The 20,672-nt window shown below is 40.8% G+C and overlaps 1 protein-coding gene across 1 annotated transcript in view; it reads left to right on the forward strand.

Moving 5' to 3' along the window:
- Positions 1–7,535: 7,535 nt before the first annotated feature.
- Positions 7,536–20,672, forward strand: part of LOC127383600 (ovostatin-like) — a 73,902-nt gene continuing 60,765 nt past the window's right edge. The window contains 18 exon segments of the mRNA XM_051616819.1: positions 7,536–7,654; positions 8,181–8,364; positions 8,693–8,849; positions 10,120–10,172; positions 11,004–11,024; positions 12,055–12,166; positions 12,169–12,222; positions 12,762–12,846; positions 13,606–13,717; positions 14,105–14,219; positions 14,437–14,546; positions 16,220–16,378; positions 16,745–16,972; positions 17,491–17,570; positions 18,471–18,615; positions 18,617–18,742; positions 19,832–20,002; positions 20,308–20,440. Of these exon segments, the coding sequence (XP_051472779.1) occupies positions 7,536–7,654; positions 8,181–8,364; positions 8,693–8,849; positions 10,120–10,172; positions 11,004–11,024; positions 12,055–12,166; positions 12,169–12,222; positions 12,762–12,846; positions 13,606–13,717; positions 14,105–14,219; positions 14,437–14,546; positions 16,220–16,378; positions 16,745–16,972; positions 17,491–17,570; positions 18,471–18,615; positions 18,617–18,742; positions 19,832–20,002; positions 20,308–20,440 (2,164 nt within the window).

Raw genomic sequence — 20,672 nt, forward strand, 5'->3', positions numbered from 1 at the left:
AAAAAGAAGTCAACCGAATAATGTTTTTTAATCTGATTGCTATGTTTAGAGAGATGCTCAAGGACCTTAAAACTACCATGAATCAATCTTCCCTTTAATTTTCAGTGTGAGAAAATGTCACCCATCTGCTTCCACTTCTTCCAGCAGCTCCCATGGGATCCATCTGCTGCAGTCCACGGCAATGTGACAAGAGAGACTATGGAGGCTTTCCTCAGAGGTGTGAGCAGCTGGGACACTGCTGCTGCTTCACATAACAGTGAAGATCTTCTGCTCCCCTCAGGCTGGCAAGTAGGGGTGACATTAGATATGGATGTGACACTCCAGTTGCTCCCTCATCTCCACACAGTGCTTTCCAGCAGACAGTTTTGCTAGTCGTTTGTGAGTCAGTAGCCTTTAAAAACTCCTAGTTCTTTAAAGGGGAACTATGCAATGAGGACCCTCTCTGACTCCATGTTTGCCTGATGCCAGCTTGTTTGTCCTGAATTGAAGGGGAAGCCTCAACTGTTTAGAAAGATATTAGGAGATAATAAAGAATAACAGTTCCTCACCAAGGGCACATCCTCCAGCTTGCTCCATACAGTCCTCCGGAGTTTAATATACAGCTGCAGAGTATATTATCACTTGAGACGAAGGAGAAATAGCCTTTATGTGTGGGGAATTAATCCAGAAACCTTTTCAGGCATAAGATCATGGGCTGAACCTACAAACAGGCTCTCCCTGGGAGCATCCTTAAAGTAGTGTAATTAATATACTGGATAACACAAGAGTATTGTTGTGCTGCCAAGTACTTAATAATAACATATAAAGGGAAAAAAATCTACAGGCTCTGAATAGCATTTGTATGCCTCCAATAATGTATCTGGAAAAAGTTCAATTTCTGGTATGTCATGGTTGGAAGAAAAAGCCTTTGCAAGTACAAAGGGATTTAGAAGCTAGATGTTGTCCACAGGCAAAAAGCTCAAACTGATACCCTCATACTCACAAAAGAACTATAACTTCCAACATCTGATGTTATTAACCATTTGAGAGACTCATAAGTCCATGTTATTTTCATATTCAAGCCCTAGCAATATCATGCCTACACAGAATACAGACTTCAAAGAAATAAGAAGACGTAGCACCTGCTCTTAAAGCTGTCTCATTTCTCAGATTCATCTTCTGTGAACTCTCGCTTCTGAAAACATGATTTTACAACCTTGAAGTAACTACACTAAGATCTACACTTCCCCTCTGAGCTGTACAGCATTTTCCTGAAAAATATGTCTGAAAAATGAAGCAGTGGTATTTCATTTGGCCCAGGTCCATACCACAAAGCTGCATTCATGTCACAACATGCGAAGAAACATGTAAAGACGTTCCTTCTCCACAATTCCCCTCTCACAGACAGCCCACCCTGCTGTTCAGAAACTGTTCAGGTCTGTTATGTTAATTGTGCCTGCCACTCCACAAAAGGACTTGAGGGGACAGTTATGTCAGTAAAGCCCATGTAGGCTCTGTAGTCTGACAACAGAGACCAAGGGGAAGTAAAACTCCTTGATGATCCTTCTCAAACCATTCCAGAGAAGAGAGGTCATCAGCCAGGGAAAGCTACTGTAAACTGGTGGAGGGAAGGAGAGGAAAATAAAAGGAACCAAGGGAGTCTCAAACACATATTTGTTGTTACAAGGTATATGTGAGGCACCTCTGCAAAATGAAATTTAAAGCAGGGAGTTTTAGGGAGGTAGCATGCAGTTAGCTTTGTTGTTTCACAGGAGTAGAGAGGGCCTAACTAGCTATATGTTTTTAATTACATGTCAAATGTTACCCTCTTGATAGCTCTTGTTAAATATTTTCTTTTACCTCTCTAATAAAAACTTGATTTACGTTTATAAATATGAAGAATGAACTTACCAAATACCAGAAATTTTTTTTGTGGGGCTTGTTCAGAGGTTTTATTAGTGATCTCTTTACATTCAAACCCAAACCTTACTACTGTCTATACCAAGCAGCCCTCGGTCATGTCCATACAAGGATAGTAAAACAGCAAAGCACTCCCAAAAGAAGTGCAGACTAACTTGATAACCTAAAAGTAACACTGCATTTATAGCTTAGCCTAAGCTCTGCCAGTTAAACAATGCACAACTAGGAAAGGTAATTTCATTAGTATATCACTATCCACACTCATGCAGGTGCAAGTGACAGTACTGAGATTCCAACTTCACTCACCTTTGACTGGCACATTTGCTAGCAAAACTGCACAACAGAGACAGTCCTAATACTTTAACTCACACAGACCTATTCCTGCTCAGACCTTAGCTTCTTTACATCTTAGAATAAAGCTCTCAGTTTCAAAAATAGGTTCTGGATGACCCCTCCACACTCATGGGTATTTGCCATAATAGAATCCTTGCAGCTGGCTAACTTTTGCACACTATATTTTACGCTTCTGCCTTGTGCATGACTGAAAACATCATGGATCACTCAAATAAGTTGTATTCCCCATTCATCCGTTTTGTTGAAAGAAACTCTATCACAGCAAAATCACAGCAAGCTGTGACTATTCCTCTAGGGATATACCTATTTTATTTAATGAAGTCACCATCCTCTTAGCTTGCAGAGCTGCTACAGAACTTTGCCAGAGCCCACATGTTCAAAAACAATTAAATAAATCTTGCATGCTTGACTGGAGACCTTATTGACCAAGCAGGACTATACCTGTAGTTACCGTATTTCAGCATTGTTCCCCAATCACCTGCACCAAATCAAGCACTTCGACCTTCATTATGCCTAAACAAATTGTTTCTTTGCATTGATACTCCTCTGAATGCAGCAATTAACCCATTTACAAGAAAGGTGTCAGTGTCTACACCTCAAAGATGTGGCTGCAGCTCTTGCAGGCATATCCGCATTGGCTTCAGACTGCCAGCTAGAGTGCTACTGGCAAGGCAAACATGGAACTCCTCAAACGGACTTTGACAGAGACCCTGCCACTACCTACTGCAGTGCTCAGCTGACTAGTTCAAAGTTGCTCTGCTAGGCTGAGCAAACTCCCACAGAATTACCACCCTCCTCTCCACCACTGTGCCAGCCAAACACTAAGAATGACTGGGTGATGACAATAATATGCAAGAGTAAGAAGGAGTGTCATAATGAAAGGTGAGCAGCCATAAATACTGCAAAAAGAGGAGCTCCAGAGACTACTGTAATTTTCCTAGGGTCATTTTAAGTCTCCCACAAGAAAAAAAAAAAATTAGACTGCAATAATAGTGAGTGAAATTTGAGGTTGAGTCATTCCGTGATACAGAAATCACTGTGACCAGCTGTCCAGGAAAAAAAAATTGCAGTTGAGTAGTATTACTATGGTGTATCATAATAAGAGCTTTATTTGTAAAGATAGGCTTTTACTGATAGAAGATATCCAGTGTCTCAAATAAACCAAATCACAACCAGAGAGGCATAATGTTTATAGTCTAAACATGCCTTCAGCGGGGCCTTTTAATAGCAGAAAGCTATCTATACCCAGCTGGTGGGTTCTTTCTTCACAAAGTTAACTAAATCAGCTTATTCTTCTGTTGCCAAGGCTCCCTCTTACTTCTTTTCATCTGCAAACACACAGATCTAGCTAAGTGTGATGCTACTACTAAACAAAACTAGCTGAAGTCTAAAGTTATGGCTTAGGCAACATTCAAAATTAGACCAGAAAATAACTCATTTTGGGTCAAGAATGCAAGATAATCCATCTGTATACTGATATTTCTCCAACATTGCTTCACAGTTCCTCATATATGCCCAGAAAGAACAACAAATTCTGCCAAAATTAATGGGAAAGAATCATGGTGTTGTTACAAAGCACAGCAGCCTTGAGACCTATCTTCAAGAAATCCCAGTGACAGTGGACTACGGAGAGCATCTCACACAACTTCTGTGAAAGCACGTGTGGGATTGAGGTTTAGGTTAACTTAGATGCCAGTCACCTGAATTAATTCTTCTATGAGGAAAGAACAGAACCCCAAATACAATCTCTTAACCTGTGATGAAGTAGCATCTCTAATTTTCCTGTAGAGCAACCTCCACAAGCTTCTTGCACATACAAAGATGGGTTAAATGCAAAGAATAGGATTTGAAGAACAAGGAAATGCAGTCAGAAAAAAAAAAAAAAAACAAAAAACAAACAAAAAACAACCAACCAACCAAATAAAAACCCCAAATGTTGATGGTTTTGTAAATATATGTCTTGAAAATAATCCTTTTATTGTATCAAGTGGAGTGTTGTTTGATTTTCCTGTAAAAGACAAATTATTATATGTTATAGACAAGAAGGTGGGCTGACCTCTAGTATCCTTTATTGTGATAAGGTGTAGCGACTTCCTTTTATCCAGGGTATTTGTTTGATTTCAAACATATTAGTCCAATAACTTCTCTACTCCACATAATTGCATTTTTTGCTTGCTTATTTTGTTACAAAGTGCATTTTCTCCATTCCAGTTAGTAGAGAGCTTAAACTAGTGCAGTGAGTTATTTGGGTATAGGATGCATGGATAGTTTTTGTCCTGTATTTTGTTACCCTTCAGCAGGCGTATATGCACAGAAGACATCATGACTAGTGCCAGTTCTTGGAGATATGAGTGTGGACTTTCTAACCAAAGCAACAATCCAATCTATGGAGAAAAAAACAACCAAAACCATGCCCATTATAACAACAAGTGATACACAGCTACCCTTCTCTAGCTATGCAACCTTTGAAAGTCACCTAATCCATTTGATCTTTTGATTTTACTTTTAAAAGTAGTCCCAGAAAACATCTCACTACATAAGGGTGTGGCCTGTGATGATTATCAAACTGGCTTGTTCAGGATGAATACTTTATCATGTCACAATACATTCATAACTACTTGAGAAAGACAGGAAAAGCAAAAGCATATGATCCTGATCATCTACTATTTTTACAATGTCAACTCAAAGTTCAAGACTTTGTCACTGAATTTCAGTTCCTGACAGCTCCTGGTGTGGCCATCGTGTTGCAGAGAAAATAAAGCCTAATCCCTGGTGAAGTTCCTGAACTGTAAAAGCTGGTAGAGACCCTTTTTAATAGAAATGACAGAGAGCTGGGCCGGTAGCCCCCTGTTATCCCACTTCTGACACCACTTGTCGCAAGCCAGTACCAGGGGGCTCCCGGCTGTTGGGAGACTTTTGCGACTCCCCCTCCCGATGTGGAGGGGTTTGTGAATGAGCCCGAGGGTCACACGCGGTGCTGCCTCTCACGGAGCAATGGCCACCGCGGGACCGTGTTTCAGGGGGGTAGCTAGAAAGCAGCCCCACCCCACCACGCTCAGAAATTGCCTCTAAAGCCAAGATTTACTCCACGAACTAGTTGGTTTATTAAGGGTTAACACAAACCGAGGGATGATGTTTAGGGACAATGCAGGTGTGAATGGCTACCAGGGATATCAATATGTATGTAGTGAGCAAGTGTCCTTTAGGGAGGCAATGCAAAGGTGCTTTTAAGGGAGAGGGTTAAGGACCAAAGGGAGGAGGGGAGGAGGGAAGGAAGCCCGAAGTCAGTCCTCCTTAAGAGGTCGCGCTGTGTGTGCGAGTATGAGGAAAGGAATCTGTGTGTTTGTGTGTGTGTGTGTGTGTGTGTGTGAGGTGATGTTACCCTCCGGCGGCTTGTCCAGCGTCGGTCGGTGGCCAGAGGGCAGGACGGCAGGTCCGTGGTGTCGGAGGGGCAGCCTCTCGGCAGCGGGTGCAGCGGCCGCTGGTTTCCCCTCAAGTAGAAGCAACACGGGGAGGGGGCTCTGGCCCCGACCCCAGGGCTCGGGACCCCGGCACGCTCGGCGCTGAGGCTCAGGCTGGACCCGGGGCAGGCAGGCAGGGTCCCAGCACCAGTGTCCGCAGCAGGAGGTGTCCCACGCAGAAAGCGTCCGAACGGGCCTCAGGGAGGAGGGAAGGGCCCACCTGCTGCACTCGCCCCTTCGATACCCCCTGACCCACCTGTCCAGTCAGTGTCACTGCCCAGAGCCAGTGAGCATCCGTGAGCCCCAGGTTAGGGCAGTGACTGCCAGGGGCACAGGATGGCTTGTCGCCCATCCTTTCTGTCCCGGACCACAGCTGTTGTTTTGGGTTCAGTTGTCCTTGAGAAGCAAGTCTGTTTTAGTTGGTTAGCTGGGGATAATCAGGAGAGGCCTTCGCTGGCTTAAAAGGCATTTTGTTTAGTCTTATGTGGGGAACAAAAGAACAGTTTCCCACATCGACTTTCAGAGCAAAACATCAGGCTGCTGTCTAAGGCTCTGGAGGACTCTAAGCCTCTATGGTAGCTAGCATTTGCTGCATTACATACTACCAAAAAGCAAGAAGAGACAGTCGCATGACCTATCCAGGAGAGTAGAGGAAAATATGCTCCCATGCAGGTACTCTGCCTTTGAAGCCACATGTCTCTGGCTTCAGGTTTACAAAATTTTACCATGTTGATAACATGCAATGGTGGGTTGATCTCAGCCAGCAGCCAGGCACCTACCCTACCTTTTGATCACTGCCGTTTTCCAGGGATGAGGGGATAGAAAGGAAGCAAAAAAAACCTCATGGGTTGAGATAAAGACAGATAAGTAAAGCAAAAGGTGCACGTGAAAGAGAAGCAAAAAAAGGAATTTCTTCACTGCTTCCCACTTGCAGGCAGATGTCCAGCCACTTACTGAGAATTAGAGCCTCAGTATGTGTAGTAGTTGCTTTGGAAGGCAAACATGGTAACTATGAATGTTTCCCTTACTCCTGTTCAGCACTGTTCAGCAATAGCTAGAGCACTTCTTTATCCCAAAATAAGGTCTTTGATTGAAAGCAGACTTTTTCCCCTACTAACTTCCCAATTAGCTTCCACACAGATCTAAAAACTACAAATCTGGCGCACCAACAAATTGATACAGACCCATCAACTGGCTAATTTCAAGCTGAAATGCATCAGACTTCAACACCACTGAAAAGTGCTCAATGGCTAAAGTAGAACTAATTAAGACTTTTTAGACCTCTTTTTATCTATGGCTTCTCTATTATTCCATCCCATCAATATTCAAAATATCTATCAAGCAAGAAGAGAGGCAAATACATTATTTAAACAACGATCGGGTATCAAAGTGTAGAGAGTTAGTCAACTTCACCCAAACTGTGAATCTAGATGGAAAATCCTAATAATTATGGGGAAACCCCTTAAACGTTAATCTGATTTGAAAGGCTTTTTCTGGTTTAGGTAATTTTCTGTGCTTTTCTGTGCTGTGCCAACCATCAGTGTAAAAAGCCTTGAAAACAAGACCACTAAAGACATTTTGAGCAGACTTTCAGAGAAGTGCAGTAGAGTGTTACTGTCTTAGGACAGGGGGTTGGTTTAGGTTGCAGTAGGGTTAGGGGAGGTTCTTGCAAGCAGTAGGATAGACTGAGATCTCCACCCCTTGCTGCAATTATAAAGGCATTAACATCTAAGGAAGGAGCCAGGGAGGAGTTGAAGGGCCAAGTCCTTTCCTCTAGAGCACTTGGTGAGGAACGTTGCAGGGCTGCTAAACTAGCAGGCAATGAATTGTTTCTTTGGAATAGAGCTTATATCTTTCTTCTGCCTCACAGTCAGAAAAATGCGGCTGAAGTTTCTTTTGGCTATTCTTCTGCATGTAACAGCTGCAAAGGAACCTGAGCTGTAAGAACTACCATATTATTACTAATAGTAATCACTGTAAGGCTTTAAAAATAGCACTAATTAGTGCCACTACTTTTACTTTAAATATTAAATACTGTCATGACTCATCTTTTCTATCCAGAAAGCTAAGTTAAACTGGAATGTGGATGACAACTGAAGGGTTCTCACTTAATATGGAGGACACCTTCTGCCTATTGCAGATCTTCCATAGAACTAGATATGTGTGTTCAGAAAAGACAATACCAGGAGTAACAGCAGTGTGTTTTGCTAAAAGCAGGTGTGGCCAGAACTCAGATAATGGGCAAAAGGGCAGGATTTGGGGTTACAAGCTGACCTCTGTGAGGAACCCAGGACTGGGCTATTTGAGAGCTGAAGGGCAGGAGTGAGGGGCACTGGTAGAGTTCTATGTTTAACCTAAACAAATCCTTGGGCACTGAATAATAGCAATACCTTGTATTTTTTGACGCTGTTGAGGCTATTTCTCCTTTCTCTATGATGTGATCACTTTGATGTTTGGATCTCACAGGCAGTATGTCCTAATGGTGCCAGCTATCCTCCAAACTGACTCTCCAGGTCAGGTTTGCCTGCAGTTCCTTAACCTCAATGAGACAATATCTGTCAGAGTCGTCCTAGAATATGGTGCTGTTAGCACTACTATTTTTGAGAAAACCATGACAGCAAGCAATGGTCTACAATGCTTCAACTTCACGGTAAATTAATTTTATTTTATGCCCCAGTGGAAAAGAAATGTAAGGAGGGGCAAGAATATTAGAGGAGAAAGCACAGGAGAAAAGGAACAAGAGACATAAGACTTGTTGAAAGAAGCAGAGGAGAGATATATAGTAACAGATGGGTTTTTTTAATAGACAAAAGAAATAAGAAAGGTCCGAGAAAAGTTATGGAAAGTGATAAAGGTGATGGAAATGAGACAGGTGTCTCTCTGTAGGATCCTAGGCCACAGGTATAGCTGTTCAACAGGTTTGGGAGCTAATTACTTTCAGACTAACAACCTCCCTGTAATTTTCTATTTCCTCACAGATTCCTCCTGCTGGTTCTGCTCCATTGGCTTTCATTTCCTTCTCTGCCAAGGGCACCACAGTCAGCCTAGAAGAGCGGCAGTCAGTGATGATCTGTAACATGGAAAGCATTGTCTTCATGCAAACAGACAAACCCATCTACACACCAGGACAGAATGGTGAATATCTGTTTATATCATGCTTCTTAGGAAGCAATTTCTTGAGATAGAATTTCTCTGTCAGGTGTTTTTCAGACTGAGCTACAGTCTAGGCAGTTTCTTCAGAGTTTCTGCTAAAACTATTATGATTACTTTCTGTGGAACTCAGAAAGTCATCTTCAGGATGGCAGGAGACTGTCATCTCATTGTCTCTATTGTTTTCTTTATCCCTTCCTCCCAGCTGAAAGAAGAGGAGAGTTTTTACTGGTGTTGTTTCATTACTAGTAACAGACCAAGGTAATGGAAAGAGGTGATTAGATCACTACTTCCATGGCTGGCATGAAACAGTGCTCCCACAGTCTTCTGCCTGTGATGCTCATCACCATCAAAGACAACCTAAAGACCAAGAGTCAAATCCATTATTTTAATACGAATTATAAGTTTTAAAAGACAAAATCATGCTATTTACCTTCTGGGTTCTGATAGCTTTAGACTTTATATTTTCATGTTGTTTTTCCAACACTTATGCTGTTCACCTATCCATACTTCTCAACTGACCATTAAACAGAGTTCCATGTATGGAAAGAACCATTTATCTATGAAAGAACCATCTACCATTTATCTAGATCCATTCCTTAATTATCTTCTAAGCTTTAAGGCCTCTAGCACACAGCTAGAACACTATAGGAAACACTATGAGAAATCTGCTTTCCAGAGGTCAGCCAAATAACAGAGAGATTAGACTGGATCAGCTAGACTTTATTCAGGGATGTGATCTATCTACATATATAGATATGTGGAGAATTGCCCCTGACTTCCGGCGGCCCACTAGTGACGTCTTCGGTCTGTGCCAATGTAGCTTGAAGGAAAGCTTGTCAATCAGAATTTTGTGCCACCAAAGTGTCCCAAAAACATGGTTTGATTATTTGTCAGATTGCTTGGTTTTGAGATGCAGACAGCCACTGAAAGAGTTACAGCTGTCACTTGAGACTGCCTGACCTATACAGCAGTTCTTATTCCTCTGCTCATCCCCTTTCTCTGAGGTTAAGCAGACTTTAATGAAATAGTGTGATAACTTGATGCTGGGGAAAAAACCCCTCTGAAGAGTCCATGTAAGATTCATTTACCTTCAGATTGTATTTTGTATTGTATTCAGATTGTATTACCTGCATTCTGTGCAAGTGGGACTGTTAGAGGATCCACTGGAACTGAGAGTACTAATGAATGCAAACATCATGCTCAGCCAAATAAGCTGCAGTTAATGCTAACACCCTGATCCTTGTCTTTCCAGTGATGTTTCGTGTTGTTGCCCTGGATATCAATTTTAAACCTGTTCAGGAGATGGTGGGTGACCAGTAATATTCCACTGTATTTAAAATTTCTGGCAGACAACCTCTTTTTAAATTTTAAATCAACAGTTGCTGTGGATAAACTGAGATATTGCAGAAACTAAAAGCCAAAGAATTAACAATTTCCTAAGCACATGCTATAATCCACCCTTACATTAGTCACAGGGAAGTGTGCAAATGCGTAACAGGTTGGATTCCTGACTTGACACCTCCTACTATTGCTGAGAAAGAGACTCAAAAACCCCTCCACTTTGTTGCTGCAGACATTGTTTTAGCTCTTACCAGAAAGTTGAGTCTTCTGTTATTACTGTTCAGCAAGGGTTGCTTGCAAAAATTGGTAAGTCATTCACCTGGTACTTTGACCATTTTAGAAATAAGGAAATTAAAATTAAAGTTGTTGTTACAATTGTTTATCTCATCAGAGGCACTCCTTTCATTGCCAGCAAGTTGTGCTCATGCTAATAATACACAAGCCAAGAGATGGAAGAGTCTTTACTGGTTTCCTCTCATTCTGTCGTAATGCAGAAGACCACGCAAAATAACTCGTGCTACTATGTAGACTTAGGATATAAGATCAAATAAACCCAAATCACAGTTTAGATGGATCTCCGTAACTTAATAAGTTGCTCTAGAATTGTACTAAATCCAGTATGATAAGAAACTGCTTCAAAATTCTAGTTTTGTGTCTTTCCTGTATGTAATCTTATTGAAGTAAAAGTGCTATTAAACTAATTAAAATAATAACCAATAGTTTCTCACAGTCTCAAGGAAAAATAATTTGTGTTTGTTCAGCTACCTAATCTATTCTCCCACTTTCTCCTTTCAGTACCCCTTGATTGCAATTCAGGTAAGAGGTGTTTGTTGTGTTTTGGTTTTTTTCCCTTTGTACTGTTTTATGCATGTAAAAATAAAATCTAGGGCAAACTGAAGTATTTACATCAGTTTGCATGTGTCCACACACAGCCAAATCCTGCACCTGAATTCACTGGCAGAAATTAACAGAAACTTCTTAAAATTCCAGGATGCTGTTAAGGCTTTAGTAATACAGAAATACCTATATTCATCTCAGTAGTCTAAAGCCAAACTGTTCTTATGCCTGCCTTAGACTCCCATCCACTTCCTCCAGTTGGTTCAACTTATTTCCAGGTGTAGCTTTTCATAAATACTGCTGAAAATTAACAAATATACATTGTGGTTATGATTACTAGAAATGTTGGCACTTCCAGGGAATTTTGTGGTGGATTTTAAAATAGCAATCATAGTTCATGTCCAGACAACATTCTTGCAAATTTTCATGTTATACTGTGAAGTCAGATGACTTCATTTTGCTTGCAGCGAAATATAAATATTTGGAGTTCTACATGTGTTTTTCTGCAGTCAGTGCTTTAAACAGTTCAAGGAAATTGTGTGAGTGAGGGTTTTTTAGTCTAGCTAGCATAAAACACACTCAGTGGCAATTACAGGAAAAATGCTTCCTTCCTATAGCAGCTGAAAAAAAGCTGGGGTGGTTGAAGACCAAGATTTGTCTGAGATAATCTCTGCTGAAGGGGAAGCATGAAAAACATATCTTCTTTCACTCCCTTCTTGACAGAGAACTGGAGCAACATTAACAGCAGGGAAGAACAGTATTTGGCAACTTCCCCTGATAATTGAGACTTACAGAGGATGCCTAAATCTGAGAGCAACAGATGAGAATCTAGGCACATTAATAATCAGAGTACTAAAGCATAGTTTATCTCAATGTACACACATTAAGTAACTTCCCCAATGAGTTAAAGCAACTTGCTCTATTTTCTTCTTTGTTTCTGGTTTTGTGTGCTAGGAGCAAAATATTTCCAAGGTAAACAAACTGTAAGTCCTATGCTTTTTGTCTTCAGGACCCACAGGGCAACAGGATCTTCCAGTGGCAAAATGTGACAACGAAGATTAACATTATCCAGATTGAATTCCCACTAACTGAAGAGCCTATCCTGGGGAACTACAAAATTATCATACAAAGAAGTCAGGAGATAAAACCAATCACCCATTCCTTGAGGAGGAATATGGTAACTGCCACCTCTTATTCCTATTCGGAGTAGAAAACATTAGAGATGAGTCCTTAACAATCAACCCTTTTTATTGGTAAAACTTCAAGCAGCTTCCTGGTAAATGCAACTTCAATTAGTTTTCATTAAGAAATTTAGAGGAGCAAAAAAAGACCACAAATAGGCCAAAGAAGATAAATTAACCATTTTGCACAGATTAAGCCAGGAAAATAACCTGCATAATTAATAAATTGATTATAAATTTCCCTGTGACAAACTGACCTTCTTCAAGCCATGTCCACAAATTTTCTTGGTCAAAGCTCTGCAAGGCATCTAGACATCATCTTGAAAGTTCTGACTTTTCAAAACTTTGTAGTAATACTTACAGGAGCTTCCCAAGGTCAGGCCACTTCTTGATGATTTTGGCACCCCAGTTCTGAGATCCCAATCTATCTGTGACTAACACTGTTGATATATTTCCATTTTTTCATTCAACCTGGGAGGGCTTGCCATTTGGTAATGTGCCATTATTGGGTTTGTTGTTTTTTTCTTTGTCACAGTGTTGCCAAAATTTGAAGTCACAGTTACTGCACCAGAAAGCCTTATGATCCTGGATTCAGAGTTCACAGTGAAAGTCTGCAGAGTGTAAGTACTAGGTGCAAAGGTTAAATATACTAAAGAACAAGAACTTCCCAAGGACTGGGGAAAGACACAGGACTTAGAGTCACAGAAGAGGTTGGTCACAGTTGATTTGGTGGTTGGAGCTTTCATTTACTCCTCATCTCATTTTATTGTATGGTGTTTTGCAGACTGAATAAACATTTTGAGAGGTTGTCTGCTAAAGTAGAATGTGTCCAGTCCCAATAACCCAGTTCAGAGGGAGATACTCACGCAGAAGAACACTCTAAAATTCTAACAGGCATCTTAGGGTTTCAGCTGCCTTTATCTGCCCCTCCAAGCTTAGTTCTTCAGGAGGACGTAGCTTACTCTAATATGACAATCTTGTAATTTAGAATCCAGGGTTGAAATCCTGGACCCTTTGCAGATATAAGAAGTTTTGCTTTGCTTTCAGTGAGTCTAGAACTCCAATCTAAGATGAATAGTGGAGACACAGTCATAATTTGGTCAGCAGCCATGTCTGCATATCATGCTTATAGAAGTATTTATTATGTTTAAGGTGTGGTTTTGGTTCACGGGCTTTAGCGATGAAATAGAACTCATCAATATTTCAACTTCTGAATTGTAATATTTTTTATAACAGCAGAAAAGTTAGGAAAAAGCCTGTGAGACTATTCCATTCTCTGGCTTCCCAACTCACTGCTCATCCTGGGTCTATCCCTGCATGTGTTAATTTAAGACAATTTTTCAAGCACCAGGTCATGGACTTACTTGCTCTTCCTCTAGGTACACCTATGGCCAGCCTGTTGAAGGGAAAGTCCAGCTCAGTGTGTGCAGGGATTTTTATTCATATGGGAGGTGCAAGAAAAGTCCAGTTTGTCAATCATTTACCAAAGATGTATGATACATTATTATTCCTCTTTGTGTTTGTCCTCTCTCCTGTGTTCTTGCGTCTCTCTCTTTTCTCATCACACTTTCCTTTTCCTTGATAGTTCACTTCACTCTACTCATCTGTTTCCTTAGATGACTAGCTGGGAACTCAGGGCACATAATTTCTCTTCTTGGTTTCCTACATTGGCAAAGAACGGACATGTTCCTTTTTTGTGACTCAGTTTCCCAATTGAAAAGTGTAGACAGTGATGTCTTCATCAGTCCTGCATGTTAAAAGTTAAATCATGTTAAAAGCAGTGGGAAAAGACTTCATTCAGTCAGGGTCCTATGTATTGCCGAAATCCTTCAAAAGCTGTAATACATGATATCAGATTTTGTTTTCTTCTCCTTCCAGTTGGAGAGAGACAGCTGTTTCTCCCAGGTTTTCAGCTCCAACATATTTGAGCTAAATCACATTTGTTACGTGAGGAATCTTGATGTGAAAACCATTGTCACAGAGAAAGGAACAGGTAATCCTTTCTAGACAGTCAGAAACAACAACAGTGGTGTGGTCAGAAAAGGGAGTAGGAGATATTCAGCCTCTGCCTGCAGAGTGCAAAGATGTCTTCCTGAAGGAGAAGAACTTTTCTTATAAGCACAGTGACCATCTCTAGGCAAATGATGACTCTGATGAAGATATATGGAAGAGCAAGTTTATCTTCTCTTGATTCTGGACATGTCTTACAGGACTGCAACTTACAGCTACTCAGACTATTTCCATAACACAGCTGATGAGCATTATACATTTTGAGAACATGGATCGCCACTACAGGAGAGGAATTCCTTACTTTGGACAAGTAAGCAAGGGCATAGAGGTTGTATTGAAGATGACTCACAGGCAATTACATGACAAGAGTGATGGGAACATTTGGGGAACTGTTTGGGTCTTGCGGTGTTCTCCACAAGCTTCTTGCTTTACATAGAGTGCCCTATTGGTACTATTCAGAAAATATCAAATATTAGTTTATTTTTTAGTTTGATTCTGCCAGAAATACTTTGAATCAAAAGAATCCATTAACTAACCTTTTCCTAACTTGCATTTTAAACTTGATATAATCACTGCCTTTCCCTTCAGAACTGACCATCACATGCCAGCCAGAGTTTCATACAAACACTGGGGGATGAGGGGAAGAACAAATTCAAGGAATTTAAGATCAAGGAAGTAACAACAGTTTCTGTTTCAAATTTTTGTTAATGAATGTATGTTTCCTGACAAACCCCACATAACTCTGCCAGTGGTTCAAAGGGTAGGGATAAATCTCTTTTTCCGTCACTTCAGCTCTTTTCCGTGAAGAAAGGATAAAGGGACATTTACCAATAGTGATGAAAAGAGAGAATACTTTGTCTCTCTGGAACATTTTTTTCCCTCTGGAAGATAACTGTCCCCACTCCCACTCCGTTCTTCAAATTGCTGTCCACCTTACCAGCACTTGCTGGAGGATGGGAGTCAACAGGTTCTCTGGTGTGATGTACCACAGTGAATTCCTCAAACATACACATTCACATACACACTAGAGGTTAAACATTGTGAAAGACACATTGTAGCAAGCTGGGATGTCTCACTTCAGAGGCAATGCCTTTAGTCATTCTTCTCTTTTGGGCAAAAATAAAAACCCTTGAGGGTCGTAATAGAGGAAATATTGTCTGGAAGCCACTGGTACCCTTACTTTTTCAAAATGCAGCAGATCCCAACCCCTGTCCTGGTGCAATCACATGCCATTCGCAGCCCTTCCCTGAACTGTGAAACATCTGTTGATGGCCGTATGTTACATGGCTTCTATTTTGTTGTATTCAGTCCCATTGAAGTCAATATCCACCTGAATACTTTTAGTTTGTTATTGTTATTTTTGTTTCAGAGATAATTTGCCTCTGTGTTTTTTCTGGACAGTGAGGAATAGGCAACCTCTTAATCTTGTATTCAATGCATTACTTCTACCATCTTTTTTCTGGAAAAAAATCAAACTGAATGCTCATTTTTAACAACCTAGAATTTGCTTAATGGTGTTTGTAATTTTGTTTGTTTGTTTGTTTAACACACAAACATCAGAGACAGTGGGGAAAGAATCAGAAAGTGTTCAAAACAAAGATGTGGAGAAAAGGCCTTCAATGAAAGTATGAACAGCAGACTCTCAAGACTAAGACAGGGAAAAATGGAGGAAAGGAAGCACATCTTTAAATTGAAGTGTGTAAAGAGAAAGGACTGGCCAGGAAAGAGATGAGACATAAGAAGTTCTTTCTCCACAAAAGGACATTATGAATGATGAAGCAGATGCTGTGGAAGCTCCTACTCCAAAACTTGTATGATAGCTGAGAGTTGCCAGAAAGTGAAAAGAGACTTTTCAGTTCTTAAGCATTGCTTTGAAGGGAGAAGAAAAAGCAATTCTGCTGTGTGGAGAGCAAAGGAGTGCAAAACATTAGTATATACATACAGAAAAATAACACACTGAACATGTCTCATTCATCTCCACAGATCAAGCTAGTAGACAAAGACAACTCTCCCATTTCAAATGAGGTTGTTCAGCTATTTGTCAATAACAAGAACACAGACAATTTCACCACTGATGGTAATGGAGTTGCCAAGTTTAGCATTGACACATCTGCAATGTTTGATCCTGAGATCAGTCTGAAAGTGAGTACGAAACAAGGCTGGATGGAGACAGAAAGAGATATGGCCACTCTCAAACTGTACCCAACATTGATGGGAAAGAGTTTTTAATTCTGCTGGTAAAAATGTGCTTTCTATCACTTATTTCATCTTCTAGAGTTCTCAAAAATTACTATAAAAGAAGTGAGGAAAATACTTGGGTTGTTGAAACGCAATTGCATGCTACAAGGCTGTGAGACTGTGTGCTGCTTTTCCTTAGCAGTTTGGCTATAGATGCTATTTTTAAATACGTGCATTTGTGAACTAATCATCCTGATATCAGTATGAGATACTGATTTCCCTAGTGACCTGTTTGTTTTTCTTTTCTTCCCCACTCCTTCTCCTGATCAGGCAATTTATAAAACCAGTGACCAGTGTCACTCTGAAGGTTGGATAGAGCCTTCCAACCTCGATGCATCCCTCTCCATCCAACACTTCTACTCCTGGATGAGCAGTTTTGTGAGGATTGAGCCTTTGTGGAGAGATCTGAGCTGTGGGCAGAAAACTATGATCACTGCGCACTACATCTTGAACACAGAAGGATACAAAACCAGCAACACTGTGAACTTCTACTGTGTGGTGAGTGTGGGGTTATTGCATGGTTTATTGAAAGGGCCTGACCGGGCAGCTAACCAGGAGTCCTTCCACAGCAATTATGACAGTGAATGCTCTTCCAGCTTTTGGGTTACCAGTCAGCACAATGGTCAACAACACAAGGACAGAAACAGAATTGAGGTGGTTTGGCAAAATTACTCACTCAGGAAAATGTGACCCCTAGTTCTGGCCATGTTACTCTATTTAAAAGTAAGAAACCACCTCCATAATATCTCAGGTCAGGGTTCTTGCTTCTTGCCTCCAAGAAGCTCTTTATGGTATGCTCTCCATCCCTCTTCCCTTCCTTTTCTTTCTGCTTCCTGACCACTGACAAACGGCCAAGCAGTGGCAGAATATAGCATGACCTAAGGCTGATGTTTAAGCATTTGAAGCTATCTCAATGTAAAAGCCTTGATTGTCCTGTCCACATACATTTAGCTTGATTTTCATTTCCTGCTTCCAACATCTCCCAGCCCATAAATGTATTGCTCTTCTTTGCACAGGGTGTGGCAAAAGGCAAGATTGTCCTTACAGGGGAAATTAAAGTTAACATCCAAGCTGGTAAATTAAGTTGCCAATACATGTTTCCATGTAAAAAAAAAAAAAAAAAAAAAAAAAAAAAGATGTTTAAACAGAGGACCAAGGCAAATCTTCCTGTATATATACAGCAGCTACCATTAAGATCACTATAAAGTCAGATTTAATCCAGCAACTACTTCATTTTATATGAATCAAGAAATGGTGTCCATCTTCCCAAGGATAAGGTAGGATATGCAGTGTCTTGTCTAGCAGAGGGGACTATCTGAATTTGGCCACTGTCTGCTCTTTAGCATAGCAAACACTCTTTAGCCTTATCCCACTTCACTATTTAACCTCATTTATTATATCTTTTACTGAAAAATTCTATTTGGTTTTACCAGAACTAAATACATATAGAAAAGAAAACAAAAATAGCAACCTAGGGTTTAAGTTTTCCTTCCATTATTTTTTCCACTGTTACATTTCCATTTGTCATTTTGAAATCAGATTTCACCATTAACATTTTTCAAATACTCCATTCCTAAAGGCTAAAAAAAATGAAACATTAGGTGAATACAAAACGTGTGACATTAAACAAAATGTTTCCAGTTACCTGATGTGGTCCTCGCCTCCTATTTTTTCCCTCTTATCTAACACATTTGTGAAATAGATTTTGCTCTGAATAGATTCCAAACAGAATCTGTTTACAATATTTGCTGTGGTGGGCCATGGGCCTAGTAAAATATGATTTTCTAACTGAAGTGATTATTACACGCAGTCTGTACGATATTAATATTTTATTTGACAGCAGTAGCAAAAGCATCACACATTACTTAAAATTACTTGAGATGTGCTTAATTTAAGCTATCACAGGAATCTTAAATGTGCTTATTGTTTAATTCACCATTATAGCAGAGGCCTGGTCAACAGAGGCTGTGAAGATCAGACATCTTTCTCCAAGCAGACCACCAGTGGTTTAACAGAAAATCCTTCTGTTCTCCTCTTTGCCCCCCATTCCCACACACATCCAGAGCAGCCCCAAGCAGCATGGATTAGGTATATCAACATCTGTTTGATAATTTCAGGTCCAGCTGCAGTTCTCTGAAAAGGCAGATGCGCTCAGCTTCCAATGTCAGTTTAGTCATTGAAGCTGCGGCCAACTCCTTCAGTGCTGTGAGGGCCGTGGGTCAGACCACGCTGCTACTGAAAGCAGAGGTAGAGCTGTCTGCCGAAATGGTAAGCTGCTCAAACACATAGAATGCCAAACATTCATAGAATCAGAATCCTAGAATGTGTGGGGTTGGAAAGAACCTTTAAAGGTCATCTAGTCCAGCACACCCTGCAGTGAGCAGGGACCATTTTTACTAGATCAGATTACTCAGAGCCTTGTCAAGTCTGACCTTGCATGCCTTCAGGGATGGAGCCTCCACCATCTGCCTGGGAAATCCATTCATGTGGTTCACAACCCTCATAATAACAAACTTCTTCCTGATATCCAATCTAAATCTGCCCTGTTTTAGTTTAAGACCATTGCCTCTAATCCTATTGCTGCACGCTCTAGTAGAAAGCCCCTCCCCAGCTTTCCTGTAGGCCCCCTTCAGGTACTGGAAGGCAGCTATAAGGTCTCCCCAGACCCTTCTCCTCTCCAAGCAGAACAACCCCAACTCTCTCAGCCTGTCTTCACAGGAGAGGTGCTCCAGCTCTCTGATGATCTTTTTGGCCCTTCTCTGGACTTGTTTCAATAGGCCCATGTCCCTCTCATGTTGAGGGCTCCAGGTGGGGTCTCATGAGAGTCTCACTATGGCACTGCTTCCTCCCTTGCAGTATCTCTCCACTTGAGTCTGTTGGACTGTGTGAAACTTCCACTGTTTTTAGCATTTGCAGGTCATAAACTGTTCATAATAGGCAATGCACAGCTTTTTCTTCTTAGCAGCTTGAAGCCCTCTTTCATGTGGGATTTGGTTTAACCAATGACTGGCCCATGGCAGCATGACTCTCTGGTGTATCAGCCAGTCCTCCCAGTTTTGTGTCATCAGCAGACTCAAAAAGCATACACCACCCCATCATCAAGATCATTAATAAAGATATTGAACAGGATTGGACTCAGTATTGACCCCAGGTGTACACCACTAGTTACTGGCGTCCAATTAGAGTTTGTGACACTGATTACGACCCTCTGGGTTCAGCCATTCAGCCAGTTTTCAATCAGGAAACAGAGCATTGTTTCAAACAAACCAAGAGCTCTAGCAATTTGCTGCACATGATGGTATAATCAGAATGGATCTTTCCAGACACAGAGGTTTTGTGTTTACATCCCTCTCACAGATATACAGCCTGCATACCCTGCAAGACTTTCAAGGCTACATCTTCAATGGGCTCAATCTAGAAGATGACCCTCAAGACCCCTGTGTCTCATCTGACAATATCTTTCACAAAGGATTGCATTACACACCTGTAATGTCTGGATTAGGCCCAGATGTTTATCAGTTCCTCAGGGTAAATGTCCTGTACATTACTTAAATCTGTTGAAGTGAATTTCCACTTATGTAGCTGTAGGTATTTCTGCAAATGATGCTGTTAGTAAACCTCATATATAACAAACTCTCCCCATGGACATGTAGTCTTAATTGACTCTGGTGCCTACTATGGTTTTCCAGCATGCACAAAGTTCCCACAAGTCTCTGCATGAGTGTCTCTGGACATCTCAGTGGTGGAAAAGCAGTAATATGAAAGAGGGAGGAACAGAATAAACCTCTAGCTAGAGTATGGTTATGGCTAACACCAAAATGTGTTCTTTACAGGATATGGGCATGAAATTTTTTACTAAATCAAAAGTTCAGTAACCAGTTGTGTGGACGAGTGACACCATAAGACCTCAGATATATTTTATGAATGCAGGATTCATGGCTTATACACAGTATGTCAAATCATCAGGTAATATAGGGGACAGGAAATATACTTATTTTTCTCCTTAAATTAAGTGATATTCATGTGACACGGACAATACTAATGAATCACATTGGTATTGATAATGAATATTGGTCTGACACAGAATGAGATGGCTTAGGATAATAGCCAGTGTCCCAAAAGCCTTTTAGGTCTACACTTCTGATTCATGTCCAGTTTCATGCTGAGAAGTGTTAGCAGTCAATAAAGTGTCACACAA

Source organism: Apus apus, chromosome 1, assembly GCF_020740795.1.
Source record: "Apus apus isolate bApuApu2 chromosome 1, bApuApu2.pri.cur, whole genome shotgun sequence".
Classification (NCBI taxonomy): domain Eukaryota; kingdom Metazoa; phylum Chordata; class Aves; order Apodiformes; family Apodidae; genus Apus; species Apus apus.